The sequence below is a fragment of the Microcebus murinus genome, chromosome 7 (assembly GCF_040939455.1).
Source record: "Microcebus murinus isolate Inina chromosome 7, M.murinus_Inina_mat1.0, whole genome shotgun sequence".
In the NCBI taxonomy this organism is placed as follows: Eukaryota; Metazoa; Chordata; class Mammalia; order Primates; family Cheirogaleidae; genus Microcebus; species Microcebus murinus.
Window position 1 is genome coordinate 51,467,532 of NC_134110.1, and position 18,266 is coordinate 51,485,797.

The following is an 18,266-nucleotide window of genomic DNA, read 5'->3' on the forward strand; positions in this document are numbered from 1 at the left end:
CAAAGAAAATAAAATACCTAGGAATATATTTAACTATGGATTATTAAATAATTTTACAATGTTTAACTTCTCTTTAAATTAATATTTTTGAGAAAAATTAATCCAGGCAAAAATAAAAAAATACAATAGAAATATTACAATGATAGTTTTACATTTACAAATCAGTAATTTTGTAATTATAATTTACTACTAAAACAAATCTACAATTTAATATGCATGCTGCATTCCCATTGTTTATATAATATAAAATTTTCCACTGTGTATTCAACTATTTTCCTACTGATTCTAATTCAAATATAGAGGATGGCAAATTTACATAGAAAGTTGTTATGAACATTGTTTATTGTTTTCATATGTGCCTTGGCCTAGGAAGGAACTTACTAGTAAAAGTAAAAAAGGCAATGCTTGTTTTCTTTCTGTTTTTTTGTTTGGTTTCCTTTCCTCTTTAGGGCATCTCCTTCCATATTCCTATTTCATCTCTGTCATTGTGTATGCTGGTGTGCTATATTCTTGATTTTTATCACTTTTTTAATATCAAACTATAGTGTATTCTGTGATTACGGCTCTTCCCTTAGATGACTTTCTTTGATACTTGACTCCACCACTTTTTAACTGCCTGTTTTTGGCCAAATTACTAACCTTTCTGTGCCTTCATATTTTCCCCTGAAAAATAGGAAAAACAATTGCTATACTTCATTCTGGTTTTTTCTCTTAGAGTTATTCTCAGAATAGAATTTGATGATCTATTTTTAAGGCTTAAAACAGTGCATTTGTGTGCACAATAAATATTAGGTATTATTTACCCAAATTGTGTAGTCTGTATATTGTTTCATTAAAAATTTACTTTTTCCTGAATTACATTGGGGAGAAATAGGTTCCGAATCAAACTAATATTGAAAATATAGAATTAAGGAGCAGATTGAGAGGAAGCCTATTTTCAAGCAATCAGGCTCTGCAGAGCTCTTCAAATTGAAGGAAAAGTGCTCTCATGTTTTCCCCTTCTCACAGGGCTTCTCACGGACAAGGGTTTGCTACTTTTGTTTCTCACTTTCTATTCTCTTCTTACTATTCTATTTTGTAGCAGAAAATGAGAAACAGGCAGTAGCAGTGAACCTGTCATTTCACTAGTAGAGATGCAGGAGTGAAATGAAATCTATGGGACTGAGAGTGCCTTCTGAAATCCCCTGCTGTGGCAATTTTGCCAGAGGGAGTAACAAGTCAATTGCACCATCACCTTGCTGGAACCTTCTGCTCACCTACAAAAATAAAACTTCTAGGATATTGATAAAGAAGACAGAAAATCTGTAACGAAGACACTACTGGCAACATTTAAGACACACTATCAAAATAATGATAATTTTACAATAACAAACAAACAGAAGTTTAAGTAAATTGATTTAGGTCACACTATTATGTAGTGTCAGATTTGTCCTCAGGTCTCTGATTCTAGAGGCCTCACTTTTAGGCTCAACATAATACTGCCTCTCAAATAATTGTCCAAGAAATTTTATAGATAGATGAGTAAAAAATATATTCCATCAGATAATATATTCTTCAGATAACTACCGTAGGTCAGCCTTGTTGTAAGTTCTTTGAATAATGCTGTGACTAATGTATTATTAGTAAGGTAGTTGAGGTCTCATGGCATTTATATTCTAGAATAAACAAGAAAACAATAACACCAAAAAATACTGGATAGTGATATGTTGAATGATGAAAATAAAATAGGATGTTGTGATAGAAACTGATGGAAGGAATGTTTTAGCTGTTACAGTTATTAGTCAACAAAGGCCTTACTGATTTGAAGGGAATCACATAGCCAACCATGAGAAGATCTTGGGGAAGGAGACACTGGCTGGCTGCCAGGACCAACAAAGGTTGCAAAGTTGGAAGAAGCTTTGTTAAATTTAAGAAAATAAAAAACGAGCAGTGTGTCTTGAGTTTACTGAGAGACTTGTGGATTAAGATCATGATAAGGATCCCAAGTTCAAGGAACGTCACATGAATGTTACAAACAGGAGATTGTATGTGATATAATATAATTTTCAGTTAAAAATACTTTTGACTTCCCTGTAGAGAATAAATTATAATGAGAGAAGAGAAGAGACAGAGGTTGAAGTTGATAGAATATTAATTTTGTCTCACTGAAAAAGTATGGAGTATGAATAAGCGAATAAAAATTTAGAGAGAAATAGACAAACATTTATACACATTTAAAGTGATTGCATAGTCACTGCCACAAAATGAGTACTCAAATAATGTATTTACTATTAGTTATATTAAACATAATATATACCATCAAAGAACTCAGTATTTGAAAGATTTGAAAAATATACACACTGTAGGTTTAATGACTATTTATTATCATACTTATAAGAACAATTAAAAGTATCTCCTTTATCCATATCTGGAATGATAAAATCAAGGTGTCACTTAATTTGAATTGGAAGATGGAAATAAACTAATTTTATTTTTTTTTTTTAAATTCAATGTCCATATAAAAGTCAATGTTATTTCCTACAGCCTTTCTATTCAATGTCATTTAAGATAGATATTTTGGTCAACTATTTAATGTTAAGGATATTTCTAAGCACTAAAAGCAATGAGGAGGATAGATATTGTTTCTGTCCATACAGGGTTAAATTATTGCAGCTTAAATAAGGCTTACCTTTCACAAAATAAATAAATAGATTCATACAAATTTTCAGTATTTTAATTTAAAGTAAACTGGGCTCAAGCTCTGTAATTTTGTATATGCTAAAATACTGCACGAGATTTATAACAATTAAACAGAAGACAAGAGTGATTGTTTAGTAATCTGGTATATGAAGTAGAACAGAGAGAAAGCTACTCAAACATGCACCGAATATAAATCCTAAAGTGGGAATTCCTTATTCCCTGTCCTGGGAATTTTTCTTAATCCACTTGACATAACGAGTTCCAATGGGAGAAATTTTTATTTCTATACAACTAACAGTCCATGCTGCAATAATAAACAAACTTGACATTCAAAGTATCAACTCAATAAAGATTTATTTCTTATCCATGAAATATTTATTGAAGTTTGGGTGACCCATCTTGATCTTGTACCTATTGTCATCTGTTGTCAGTGCCATTTTAGTAAGAGCTCTATGGATTAAAATGATTTAAAGTTATGGTAAGGAAATTCTTTTATCCTAAACTCAAGAAGCCATTAGAATATTACAAACAGGGGAGTATGTGTGACAATATCTGATATCCACTTTTAAAAGATAGTCTTGGCTTAACTGTAAAGAATACATTATAATGGTATGTTAGTCTGTTAGAACTGCTATAAGAAAATACTATAAATAGGATATGTTATAAACAGTAGAAATTTATTTCTCACCATTCTTGAGGCTGGGAAGTCCAAGATCAAGGTGCCAACAGATATGATATATGGTGAGGGTCCACTTTCTATTTCATAGATGACTCCTTCTTTATGTGTTCTTACAAAGAGGAAGGAGCAAATGAGCATCTTTGGATGTATATTTTGTAAGAGCACTCATCTTATTTATGAGGGCTCCTTCCTCATGTCCTACTCACTTGTCAAAGGGATTCATCTCCTAAATCATTGCCTGGGGGATAAGATTTCAACATGTGAATTTTGGTGGAATGCAAACATTCAGACCATAACACATTACTAGACTGGTATGTTACTAGTTACTAGACATTTACTCAGGTGTGCACCAAAAGACATGTATAAGAATGTTTAAGATCATTATATAATACCAAATCTGAAAAGAACCCAAATGTTCCTCAGAGATAGTACATATAAATTAAATAGTGACATGTATTAATACCACTATGAAACAATGAAAATGAATAAATTATGAACACATGCGACAATATGGATGGATCTCAAAAAGAATAACCGATTGAAAGAAGTTAGACACAAAACGAGTACGATTCCATTTTATAAAGTTCAAAACATCCAAAAACAATCTATGATACAATAAGGTAGAAGGGTGCTTATCTTTAGGATGAAAAGAGTAGGGACTGAGGGGGAGTATTTGGAAGGTTTCTGACATTCTGGTAATGTTCTGTTTTTCACTAGGGTGTTAATAACAAGGCTGTCTTCATTTTGTGAAAATTCATCAAGTTATTTACTTATAAATTGTAGACTTTTAATTATCTATGTTATATTTTTATTTAAAACATTATGAAAGGGAAAATACCTCAAAGATACACATTCTCCTTTCAACTCAGCTAATATACTGTCAGATGTCTCATAAACCTCCAAGGGACTATTCAGATCTGCTCCTCCTCTCCCTGAATTGCCTGAGATGGTGATTAGAATCTGACCATAATTAAAACATTAAGGATTGTCCTAGGTCAGTGGTTCTCAAGGTTTAACATGGATGACAATCACCTGGAAGTCTTGTTAAAACACCGATTGTTGAACCTGATCCCCAGAGTTTTTGAATCAGCAGGTTTGGGGAAGGGCCCAAGAATTCACACTTTGAAAACTATGGTTTAGATAATGATAGTAGGCCATCATCTCAGCTTTTTATGTTTTATAAAATTTCCACCTTTATTTGTACCTACTTTCATTTCTAACCCTCATTTTTCTCCTTGAGTCCCTACTCCATTTGATGCTTTTTACTTTCAGAAGATAAACTTCAATCCTACTTCATTTAAGTAAACAAAGATAATCAAGGTATAATTTGCTTCAAAATTTCCTTTGCTACCTTTGTTTCAAGCTAGGCTGTCATTGGAAACAACAAAAGAGCGTTTAGAAATACCTACAATTTGCCTTAAACCTTAAGATTTGCATAGTGAGTTCTACAGTAGGGCACTTTTACAAAGTTCTCTAGGTGATGATATGCTAAGTGTATAGTCAGAATCAAGAATCACTGAACTGAGGTTCCTCACTAAGATGATAAGCTAGCAATAGCTTGCACATGCCACTCTCTAGGAAAGAATAGAAAACTGCAAGTAGATGCTCACCTATGGATGGACCTTCTTGGAGAGAGCACTGTAAATCATCAGAGAACTGATGGGAGATTGAGATGAGAAGTTCCACTCGCCAAGATCATAAGATACATGGGGACACTCCTACATGTGGGGAAGTGATAAAAGAAAGAGTCCAAGGGCCCCACACTTCTCTATATGAACACTGCAACTCAAGCTCTAAGGGACCTCCCATCACAACCATAGGCCTCTGTGCTGGTTAGGAAGCTGCTTGGAGACTATGTAGTGAAGTTACATCAGAGAGCAGGCTCATCAAGAACCAATATCATTTTGATCCCAAAGCTAGGAAAGGACACAACAAAAAAAGAAAACCCTAAAAAACCCCACAACAAAAAAAGAAACCCAGACCAATATCCCTTATGAAGACAGGTGCAAAAGTTCTCAACAAAATACTAGCAAACCAAATTCAACAACACATCAAAAAGATAATTCACCATAAACAAGTGGGTTTCATCTCAGGGATGCAAGGATGGTTCGACATATGCAAATCAATAAATGTGAGCCACCACATAAACAGAAACAAAAACAAAGACCATATGATCAACTCAATAGATGCAGAAAAAATTCAGTAAATTTCAGCACCCTTTCATGATAAAAACCCTCAAAAAGCTAGGTATAGAAGGAACATACCTAAAAATAATACAAGCCATATATGACAAACCCACTGCCAACAAGACAAGGGTGCCTACTGTCAGATTCAACTCAATCCTCAATGTCATATTTCACAGATTCAGAAAAAAATAATCCTAAACTTCATTTGGAATCAAAAAAGAGCCTAAATAGGCAAAAAAATATTAAGCAAAAAGAAAAAATTTGGAGGCATCAAGTTACCTGATTTCAAATTATACTACAAGGCTATAGTAACCAAAACTTGGTACTGGTATAAAAATAGAGATACAGACCAATGAAACAGAAAAGAGAACCCAGAAATAAAACCATCTACCTACAACAAACTGATCTTCCACAGAGTAGACAACAACATACACTGTGGAAAGAAAGCCCTATTCAATAAATGGTGCTTACAGTGACCTCATGCTCCCTGAATTCTGTCTACTGAGTTCAGAGAGAACACCACGCTCTACTTGAAATTTTACTCCTTGTTCTATGGTTCAGAATGTGTCTCCAGAGAGAAAGCTAAGTGATTATAGGGCTCTGTCTGTTCCTATCCTGTCCAGGATCACACAGTTCTGTGTGGCCCTGGGCAAATGTTTGAAAAGAGTTATTTTGTATAATTTGCTTAGTTTTAATTTTTTTGAGGGCAACAATGTTCATTTGCTCCCAGTTGCTGTGTTATGGATATTGTTTGATTTAATTTAAACATTTTTTCTCTAAAATTTTAAATAATTAAAATTTTATTTAATGAATGCTTATTTTTTTATTTAGAGAGTCTAAAAACTATTTTTAAATAGATGTTTAAAAGACCCCACATATTTATTAATTACCTCCTTTGTGCATTAACTAATTCCTTCTCATTTTCTCAACATGTCTCTCAGGAAGATAAGTGGAAATTAATGTAGGATATTTGCTTAAAAGCATATTGTTCTATTTAAGAACAAACTTTCCATGCTAAATTGCCATTATACTTAGCTTCTTTTACTTCTCAGAGCTGTTCATCTAAATGATTAGTGAATGTTTTCTTTGACCTATTATTATATTTTTCTTTTTAATTTCATGTTTTAATATGAAAGGAGCTGAAGGAGCTGGATTGAGAAATGAAAATTGTGAAAATCCTTAGGGTTTTTTTTTTTTGTAATCATTGGAAATCTACTTTTATTTTCTTTAAAAGAATAATACTTTTCTTTTAAAAGTATTATTTGTTGTACCTTGACAAACATAAAAGTAGAAATCAATCTAGAAGGTATGCTATTTACCCAGTTGCTCAATTTTCTTTTCCATGAGAAGAGTTTCTCCTTAAACACAAAGATGCATTAGACTGAACTATTAAATATAAACTGGGATGATTATACAATATCAAATACAGCTCCATATAGATATAATATAATGTTTAATTAATAGCAGTATAATATTTAAATAGTTTGCATAATTAAGAGGCACATATCAGTGATGCCTATCATGGGAAGAAACAAGAACTACATACATGTCAGTTTCACTTGAGTGCTGATAGAATTCTGAGATTTAAAAAGGGAGATTTGGAGAAAAATGTCCCATGATAAAGTTTGAGATTGGATTGAATGCTTAGCATCTGGAATTGAACAAGTATACTCATCTCCTACATTTTATAGTTCATTTCTCTTTGGTAATAAATAATCCTATTTCCTGTATCCCACTCCCAACCCAAAGCTATTTTGAAAGAAACTAATCGCAAAGCAGAGCACAGTATGAGATCAGTATCTGAAAGGATGTGTTACAGAAAACTGTTTTAGGTGATTTGAAGCTGTGTTCAATTTTTTTTTAAAACAACCATGATTTGGAGGCATTCCAATTTATATAAATGAAATGTATGCTTTCATACCCAAAGCCAAAACAAGGTCATGTATATTCAGTATCTAAATAAGTGTCACAGAGATTAAAATAAATAAAAATTTAATTCTAGGAAAAGTACATTTGTGGAAAAATATTGAACTATTTTTTAAATTGTTTTACTTACATACAACTAATCTTTATTTTATTTGGTTACTTTTCTCCATGTTCCATTGGTAAGAGATAATATAGCATTGTTTATGATGTTTATATAAATCAGTTATTTTGAAGTATATTTAAATATACTTTGTTATATTTGAATATATTTGTAATACAGATGTTATTTGATATTACATTCATATTATAATATTATAAACAAAATTAGATTTAATAATATTTTAAATTAAACAGCCATATTTTTCAATAGATTTAAATACATTAAAAACTTAATAGGAAATTGGTAGTACTGCTCCAGAAAACTGGAGTAAGTCCAAAGTCCAAAAGGATTTTTTTATCCTTATTCCTAAAAGCCCACTTTGTCCTTATTGATTCCATTGACTGAACTGGTGGTGTTCCCTATGGGACAAAGTGACCTTTCAAGCTTTTTAACATGCAATTTGCCAATATTTTGCCTATGTAAATGTGCACATATATGTATACAAATTAACCCATTGTAAATCTCACAACCTTTATATTTTTCTTATATATGAGAGTATATGCAAGAGTAGAGAAACTATTAACCTTTTTTATTATTCACTGTATTTCCTACATATTAAGTAATCATATACTGAAGACATCATAACTTCTAGTTAGCCTCAAGGGAAATCTAAGATACTTAATGGCATTGCTTTACTATTTAAGTAAAAAAAATATTGTCCTCAGAAGTTGGCCTAAGAGGGGTGTTCTTTTATTTTGGCATGATGCTATTTCTTCTGACATGTCTACAAGACCAAACAAATCTTTTGAAGATACTGAGATAAAAATATGTTAACATAGTTAATAAACAAGAGGTGGTTTATCTTTAGGGATCAATGATACATGCAAGAATTTGCCTGGGCTCTTGATTCAGCGTCCTAATCAGTATCAATTGTGGCCTTTCTCTCTCATCTCAAAGAACAGCTAGATGATCTTTTCAAATCCCAAATCTGATCAGGACATATCTCTACTAAAAACCCTTTAATGACTTTCCATTGCTCTGAATAAATTCCATAGCATTGTCAGAATGGTCCTGCAAGGTCTAGACCTTAGTTGCCCTTCCAATTGCATTTGGTATCACACAGCCTGTCACCCTCTTGGCTATAGCACACAGGTCTATTTTCCTTGAGTGAAAGTGTCAATAAACCTCCTGGAAGACTCTTCCCTCTGATTCTTATCTAGTTAGTACTTATTGTTCATGCTTTGAGTTTCTAATCTAGCATTGCATCCTCAGAGAACTTTTGTTCCTCAATTTTCTAACTAGTTTAAAGCCCCCAAATATATAACATTAGTACTAAATGTTCCTTCCTCATGGTACTTGCTAGTAAAGTAATTGTATGTGTTTATTTTGTCATTTGCCTAGAGCCTGACTCATTACTAGACAGAATACTCTGTGAGGGCAGGGATGGAGATAAACTTTGATCAACATTGTAGTTGGAGGGATTACATGGTTCCTTCTGGCACTTAGTAGATTTATATCAATGAATGCTTTTTGAACATATGACCTAATGAATAAACTTTAAATTTCATAAGAAGTTATACAAATAACCAATATTATCCCTTGTGTATTTAGTATCTGTTAAGAAATGGTCCTATGGATCAGCATTCTGTGAATGCTGCCCTTTCTGTGAATTATTGAACAGAAAATATTGCACACAGCAGTTATCAAACAAGCAAGCCTAAAGGCCAACTCAGAATGATGTTGACAAAATAAAGGTCTTTTCGACAGGATATATATCAACTCATTTTGACCAGACACCAAACAATGATACCTAGCAGAAAGAGCACAGCTCTAGATTCAAGAATTCCATCGTTGGTCATAATGCTGCCTTTTACTTGTTCTAACTCTGCTATAAAATAAAAATATATGTACATATTTACATAATACATCAATCTATGAGTCCATGATATAGAAAATATATTTCATTATCAATACTGTATTTAATTCAGGCCAAATCACAATATAAAAGTTTTAGCTGTCAAGTAGGGCCACCAAACCAAAATATTTTTTTTCCTAACATTTACTGCAGAACATTTTACCTACATCACAATTTTATCAGATGCTGATTCCATGATAGTATTTGTTGTAATAAAGAGATCAAACAGTAGTGCTAAAAATAGAACTTGATACAAGAATTGGCAAGAGCATAGGTTTGGATGCTAAAGGAACTGAGTTCCCATACTTGTTTTAGAGTGAAGGTTACTAATACTTTGAAGTTGAAATTATTTTGCTATAAAATAAAGATTTCCCTAAAGTGGGATATTTTTTAGTTGTTCTCCATCACATGTGTCAGTAGTTTGAAGCCATTTCTCTTTATTGTAATTCTATATTGAGGAAATTCAAGGAGATCATGTAGAGAAATTGATTTGTATGCCCTGGAGCTTAAGGGATATAATATATTATTATTTAAACTATGGCTGAAATACTTAAATGGCCATTGCAAACCCAGAGTGCTACATTTTGGATGAAACTGCATTTCCACAGGGAATAAATAAATGGGCATGCTTTCATTTGACCAATTGTGGGATTTTTGTGAGAGAGTTCTGGCTTGGCATTGTCTTAGATCCTGGCTAAGAGGCCCACCTGGGAAGATGAGGAGCTGTAGTTGGAAAGATGATGGAAATGTACTAGACTATTTCCATGATATGGGAGAAGAATATAAGCATCCAGCCTAAGAGATATACTTATGCTCAGCAATGGAACTAATGGGGACACCTTTGAGGATCCCGTGAAAGGGCCTGTGAGCAAAAGAACCATCTTTCTTCAATTATCTACCAAATCCCATAGAAATTTGCTGCCAAATCCATACGAGCCAAATAAGAGGATTCATGTCCCCTGATTGTTTCTACCTGAAACCACAGGAAGATTATAGAGAGCTCAGTGGGAAGGAAAGGATGAACAAAAATGCTAGCAGGGAAATCAAAGAGGACCACCTTACTCTTCTGCCTAACCCTTGCCTTATCTGCCACAAACCCAAGCTATGAGGAATAAAGAAGCTGCACCAAAAATAAAGTTGATTTGTAAATAAATTCAGCAAAAGTCTCAGTCTATAAAATCAATGTACACAAATCAGTAGCATTCCTATACATCAACAACAGTCAAGCTGAGAATCAAATAAAAGACTCAATAGCTTTCACAATAGCAACATAGAAAATAAAATATCTAGGAATATAATTAATTAAGGAGGTGAAAGACCTCTACATGGAGAACCACAAATCACTGAGGAAGGAAATCACAGAGGATGTAAACAAATGGAAAAACATATCATGCTCATGGATTGGCAGAATCGGCATTGTTAAAATGTCTATATTACCCAAAGTGATTTACAGATTCAACATAATCCCCATTAACGTATCAACATCATTTTTTGCAGATCTAGAAAAAATAATTATATGCTTTGTATGGAACCAGAAAAGGCCCTGAATAGCCAAAGCAACCTTAAGCAAAAGGAACAAATTGGGATGCATCACTTTACTGGACTTCAAGCTATACTTCAAGGCCATAGTAACCAAAACAGCATGATGATAGCATGAGAACAGAGACCTAAACCAAATATATCAGAACAGAGAACCCAGATATGAAACCATTATCATATTGCCATCTGATCTTTGACAAAGCAGACAAAAATATACACTGGGGAAAAGAATCACTATTTAGAAATGGTGCTGGGAAAATTGGATAGACACATGTAGAAATCTGAAACAGGATCCACACTTTTCACCCCTCACAAAAATTAAATCATGATGGATAATAAACGTAAACCTAAGGTGTGAAACTATAAGAATTCTAGAGGAAGAGGTCAGAAAAACTCATAGATATCAGCCCGGGCAAATAATTTATGAAGACCCCTAAGGCAATCATAGCAACAGAAAAATAAATAAATGGGAACTGATTAAATTAAAAAGCTTCTGCACAGCTAAAGAAACAATCAATAGAGCAAATAGACAACCTATAGAATGAGAGAAAATATTTGCATGCCATACATCTGATAAAGGGATCATAACCAGATTCTACAAAGAACTCAAGTGAATCAGCAAGAAAATATCAAACAATCGCATTAAAAAGTTGGCAAAAGACATGAACAGAAGCTTTTAAAAAGAAGATAGACTGATAGCCGATAAGCATGTGGAAAAAGGCTCAGCATCACTAATCATCAGGGAAATGCAAATCAAAACCACAATGAGATGTCACCTGAGTCCAGTGAGAATGACTTTTATCAAAAGGTCCCAAAACAATGGATTTTGGTGTGGATGTGGAGAGAAATGAACCCTTATACAATGTTGGTGGGACTGCAAACTATTACAACCTCTATTGAAAGTAGTATGGAGATACCTCAAAGAACTAAAAGTAGACCTACCATTTGGTCCAGCAATCCCACTACTGGGCATTTACCCAAGGGAAAAGAAGACATTTTATAAAAAAGACACTTGCACTTGAATATTTATAGCACCACAATTCACAATCACAAAGATATGGAAACAACCCAACTGTCCATAAATACTTAAGTGGATCAAAAAAATATGGTATATGTATACTATGTAGTATTACTCAGCCATAAAAAAAATGGTGAACTAATAACTTTCCATTATAACCTGGATGGAACAACCTGGATGGAACTAGAGACCATTATTTTAAATGAGGCATCACAAGAATGGAAGAACCGAAACCATATGTACTCCCTACAAAATTGGAATTTATAGATCAACACTTGTGCACATACAGTAGTGAAAATCAACAAAAATCAAGCAGGTGTTGAGGGAGGAGGGGATGCCTTTTTATTTTACATACCTATATTAAAATATAAAACAGTCTTGCCATAAACAAACATGCCCAAAGTGATTAAAGATTTCCCATCAAATATTTTAAGAATTTTTTTTGTTGTTGTTTAACTTGCTTTATCACTTAAACATGAAAATACAATGTTGCTTCTATTATACTGAGATTTAATTTTGGTGTGTAGATTTTACTTTTATTGCTATTTCAACCATTGGTTATACAGTTGTCAAGATATTGTTTCTATTTATATGTGTGCTTATACATTTTTCATAAACTTCTCATTTTATTTATCTCTATTAGTATATTATGCATTTGATATCACAACATTTAGACTGTTATTTTTACCTAAAAATGTTGTCACTTTAATTGTATTTCTCTTCATAACTTAAAACTAAATATTTTGTCTTTGTTTTTAACAGCTGAAGATGCTTGTGGAGGAACAATGAGAGGATCCAGTGGCATCATATCCAGCCCTAGTTTTCCTAATGAGTACCATAACAATGCTGATTGCACTTGGACCATTGTAGCAGAGCCTGGGGACACAATTTCACTCATATTTACTGATTTCCAAATGGAAGAAAAATATGATTACTTAGAAATAGAAGGTTCTGAGCCACCTACAATATGGTAAGTAGATAGCTTCTATTAACCTAGCATTGATGTCACTGTCCGAAGCAAACTGGGAACAAAGAACAACTGTATGTGAATCTTTAAAAGTTAGTATATTTAAAAGATCATATAGTTATAGGAAAGTTATGATGGGGAATTGTCAGAGCTGAGGAATATTTTTGAATATTAGAGTACTAAAATGGCAAGCAGATTGAAATTTTTGAAATATGAAGCTTTCCATCAGTATTATTTTAGTAAAGGGTAATGTGACTTTATTACAACTTATATAAATAAATAAAAGTTGTTATTATTGTAATCTATACTTCTGTTTCTTAGCATGCCCATCTGCACTAAGTGGTTTCTTTCAAATTAATCGAATGGTCTTGGAAGTAATTTGTCTTTGTTTATGTAGATATATCTTCTGTATAGCCTGTTATCCTGAAGACGAAATGAAAATACCTTAATCTTGGTGAATATGGTTTCTTTAGAAACTCCAGATATGGTCTCATGAAAAGTGCAGAATATTCAGAACATGCTTTTAGGCATAATATTTTTTAAATAAAATGTTTCTTTATGCTATTTTGTAATTTTTTTATCTATTGAATTTGTTGAATAGATTATAAATCAATAAGTAAAAGAGAGAATGATAAGATGCCATTGATGAAGGGAAGAGATAGGTAAACACTAGACTAGAAAGGACCTTTCAAGCCATCTAAAGATTGGCTAAGAACAGTGGGGATTTATCCATAACAATTACAAGAAGAGGTCTAATTTTCTAAATGATTATTCTTTCTGAAATGTAGATATTGGTTTGAAGTGGGACTTTATTAGCTGGGATAAGATCACTTAAGAGATGATTATAGTAATCCAAGAAAATATCATGGTAGCTTGGATTAGGGTCATATAAATGAGATAAAGAAATAGACTGAATTGAGAGGTATTTAGAGAAATAATCACAAGGACCATGTAATTGATTGAATAGTGATAAAGAAGGTAGTATTAAAATAAAACTTGGTTTTATGATTTGGTGAGGGCAGTAGAAATATTCACTGACTTGGACAATGTTGAAGGAAAGCCAAGTTTGATGTGAGAACCCTATAAATACTGAGATTTGTCTTGGATACATTTAGTTTTGAAGACTCTGAGACGTGCCTTTAAAGACATCTAATAGACAATTGTATCTACCTATATGATTCAGGGACATAAAGTAGATGCATAACATTAATATTTAGTTGATATTGATGGAACTGAACCAATAGCCATCAATATAATTGGCTAGATAGAGACAGAATGGAATAAGAAGACAAGGGGTACTAGGATTGAATTTGATGGCCAATAATATCATAAGGCCCAGGCTTGGAAGGATAATGCAGCAAAGGAGAGTGAGGACATGCATTCAAAGAGGAGGAAATCATAAGGAATAAGGCATCACACAGACATGGGAAGAAGTGTGTGAGGAAGTGTAGACAACGTTGTGGACTGCTATTGGAAGGACACTAGGTAAATATTTTTTTAAAAAATTCACAGTTGGCTGGCTTTGGCAAAAGTATAAAGCATTTCTGTCATCATAAATCCTACTTTTTAAGATAGGACAAAAGTGACACACTTAAATATACTTACTTTTTTGCCCTCTCTAACTTTAGGCCATCAACACTCAGGGTTACAGACCTTTAACTCTTCCCATGATAACTGCATACCAGAATGCAATGAAACTCAGCATAGTCTTAGTTTAAAATGTTAAGAAAATTTTTAAGAATGATTGTTTTAGAAATTGTTACTCCTATAGTGATTTATATTGAAGTTATACCAGGTGGATGGTAATGACATGAATTTTTCAATAACTACGTTTTTTGGTATATAAATGATCTCATTAAAATGGCAGCTTTTACCTTGAGACATATTATACTACTATAAAAGATATAATGAATGAAAATAGAACCATTGTATTGTAGCACAAGTTCCTTTGCTACCACTGACTCTAGAAACCCAATCTAACACATTTACTCTGTGGATCATAATGCATCCATTTATGTTCATATAGTCACTTTATTATTTTAGATTAAACATTCTTTTTTTTTAATTATTTTTTTTATTTTGGCATATTATGGGGGTACAGATTTTAAAGTTTCAATAAATGCCCATTTCCCCCCCTCCCCCCAAAAGTCTGAGTCTCCATCATGACCATCCCCCAGATGGTGCACATCTCACTCACTATGTATGTATATACCCGCCCCCCTCCCCTCTCCCACCTGCCCAATACCCTATTACTGTAGCACCTATGTGTCCACTTAGGTGCTACTCAGTTAATACCAGTTTGCTGGAGAATATATCTGGTGCTTGTTTTTCCATTCTTGGGATACTTCACTTAGTAGTATGGGTTCCAGCTCTAACCAGGAAAATATAAGGTGTGCTATATCACCATTGTTTCTTAGAGCTGAATAGTACTCCATGGTGTACATATACCACATTTTATTAATCCATTCTTGGATTGATGGGCACTTGGGCTGTTTCCACAGCCTTGCAATTATGAATTGTGCTGCTATAAACATTCGAGTGCAGGTGTCTTTTTTGTAGAGTGTCACTGGATCATTTGGGTAGATGCCCAGCAATGGGATTGCTGGATCAAATGGTAGATTCACTTGTATCGCTTTAAGGTATCTCCATATTGCTTTCCACAGAGGTTGAACTAGTTTGCAGTCCCACCAGCAGTGTAGGAGTGTTCCTCTCTCTCCGCAACCACGCCAGCATTTATTGTTTGGAGATTTTTTGATAAAGGCCATTCTCACTGGGGTTAAGTGATATCTCATTGTGGTTTTGATTTGCATTTCCCTGATGATTAGAGATGTTGAGCATTTCTTCATATGTTTGTTGGCCATTCTTCTGTCTTCTTTAGAAAAATTTCTGTTCAAGTCCTTTGCCCACTTTTTAATGGGGTTATTTGATTTTTTCTTCCTAATTTTCGTGAGTTCTAAGTATATTCTAGTTATCAGTCCCTTATCGGATGCATAGGATGCAAAAATTTTCTCCCATTCTGTAGGCTGTCTGTTTACTTTCATGACTATTTCTTTGGCTGTGCAGAAGCTTTGTAGTTTGATCATGTCCCATTTATTTATTTTTGTTGCTGCTGTGATTGCCTTTGGGGACTTCTTCATAAACTCTTTGCCCAGGCCGATGTCTAGGAGAGTGTTTCCAACTTTTTCCTCTAGAGTTCTAATAGTTTCATATCTTAGGTTTAAGTCTGTTATCCAGCGTGAGTTGGTTTTTGTGAGAGGTGAAAGGTGTGGGTCCTGTTTTAGCCTTCTACAGGTGGCTATCCAGTTTTCCCAGCACCATTTATTGAAGAGGGATTCTTTTCCCCAGCGTATGTTTTTGTCTGCTTTGTCAAAGATGAGATGGCTATATGAGGATGGTTTTATATCAGGATTCTCACATCTGTTCCACTGGTCAATATTCCTGTTTTTGTGCCAATACCATATTGTTTTAATTACTACAGCTTTGTAGTATAGTTTGATATCTGGCATATTAATGCCTCCCATTTTGTTTTTGTTGCCTAGAATTGCTCTTGATATTCGGGGTCTTCTTTGGTTCCATACGAAGCGTAAAATTATTTTTTCTATATCTGTGAAGAATGCTGATGGGATTTTAATAGGTATTGCATTGAATCTGTAGATCAGTTTGGGTAGTATAGACATTTTGATGATATTGAGTCTGCCGATCCACGAGCATGGTATGGATTTCCATCTGTTTACATCCTCTGCTATTTCCTTCCTCAGTGTTTCATAGTTCTCCCTGTAGAGGTCTTTTACCTCTTTGGTTAAATATATTCCTAGGTACTTTAATTTCTTTGTTGCTATTGTGAAGGGAATTGAGTCTTTGATTTGGTTCTCAATTAGATTGTTGTTGGCGTATATGAATGCCTCTGATTTCTGTGTATTAATTTTGTATCCTGAGACTTTACTAAATTCATTGATCAGTTCCAGGAGTTTCTTGGTTGAATCCTTGGGGTTTTCTAGATACAATATCATATCATCAGCAAACAGTGAAAGTTTGATCTCTTCTGCCCCTATTTGGATACCTTTGATTCCATTTTCCTGTCTGATTGCTGTAGCCAAGACTTCCAGCACTATGTTGAACAGAAGTGGAGATAGTGGGCAGCCTTGTCTGGTTCCAGTTCTAAGTGGGAATGATTTCAATCTTTCCCCATTCAGTATGATGTTGGCTATGGGTCTGTCATATATGGCTTGTATCATTTTTAGGTATGTCCCTTCTATGCCTATTTTCTTAAGTGTTCGTATCATGAAAGGGTGTTGAATTTTGTCAAAAGCTTTTTCTGCATCTATTGAAAGAATCATGTGGTCTTTGTTTTTGCTTCGGTTTATGTGGTGAATTGCATTTATAGATTTACGTATGTTGAACCATCCCTGCATCCCTGGGATGAAGCCCACTTGGTCGTGGTGGATTATTTTTTTGATAAGTGTCTGGATTCGGTTAGCTAAGATTTTGTTGAAAATTTTTGCATCTATATTCATTAGGGATATTGGTCTGTAGTTTTCTTTTTTTGTTGCATCCTTTCCTGGTTTTGGTATCAGAGTAATATTCGCTTCATAAAAGGTGTTGGGGAGGTTTCCGTTCTTCTCGATGTTGTGGAATAGTTTCTGCAAGATAGGTACTAGTTCTTCTTTATAGGTATGGTAATATTCAGTTGTGAAGCCATCTGGACCGGGACTTTTCTTTTTAGGGAGATTTTTAATTGCTGTTTCTATTTCAGCTGTTGAGATTGGTCTGTTCAGGGAATCTATTTCTTCCTGGTTGAGCCTAGGGAGGCTGTGTGTTTCTAGAAATTTGTCCATTTCCTCCACATTTTCCAGTTTGTGTGCATAAAGATTTTTGTAGTATTCATAAATTGTATCTTGTATCTCTTTGGGATCAGTTGTGATATCTCCTTTTTTATTCCTGATGGAGCTTATTAGAGATTTCTCTTTTCTGCTTTTTGTTAGCTTAGCCAATGGCGTGTCAATCTTGTTTATTTTTTCAAAGAACCAACTTTTTGTTTTATTAATCTCCTGAATAGCTTTCCTGTTTTCAATTTCGTTTAGTTCTGATTTGATCTTGTTGATTTCACTTCTTCTGCTGGGTTTGGGGTTGGTCTGTTCTTCTTTTTCCAGCTCTTTGAGTCATTTCATTAGATTGTCTATTTGTGATCTTCTTGCCTTTTGGTTATAGGCATTTATGGAGATAAACTTTCCTCTTAGAACTGCTTTAGCTGTGTCCC

General features: G+C 33.8%; 1 protein-coding gene across 5 annotated transcripts in view; it reads left to right on the forward strand.

Moving 5' to 3' along the window:
- The window catches only part of CSMD3 (CUB and Sushi multiple domains 3), a 1,101,621-nt gene that overhangs the window by 291,304 nt on the left and 792,051 nt on the right, over nt 1-18,266 (forward strand). For all 5 annotated transcript variants that reach the window (XM_076005068.1, XM_012781857.3, XM_076005066.1 and 2 more), the window contains exon 5: nt 12,805-13,012. In XM_076005068.1, the coding sequence (XP_075861183.1) occupies nt 12,805-13,012 (208 nt within the window). The remainder of the gene's footprint in view (nt 1-12,804; nt 13,013-18,266) is intronic.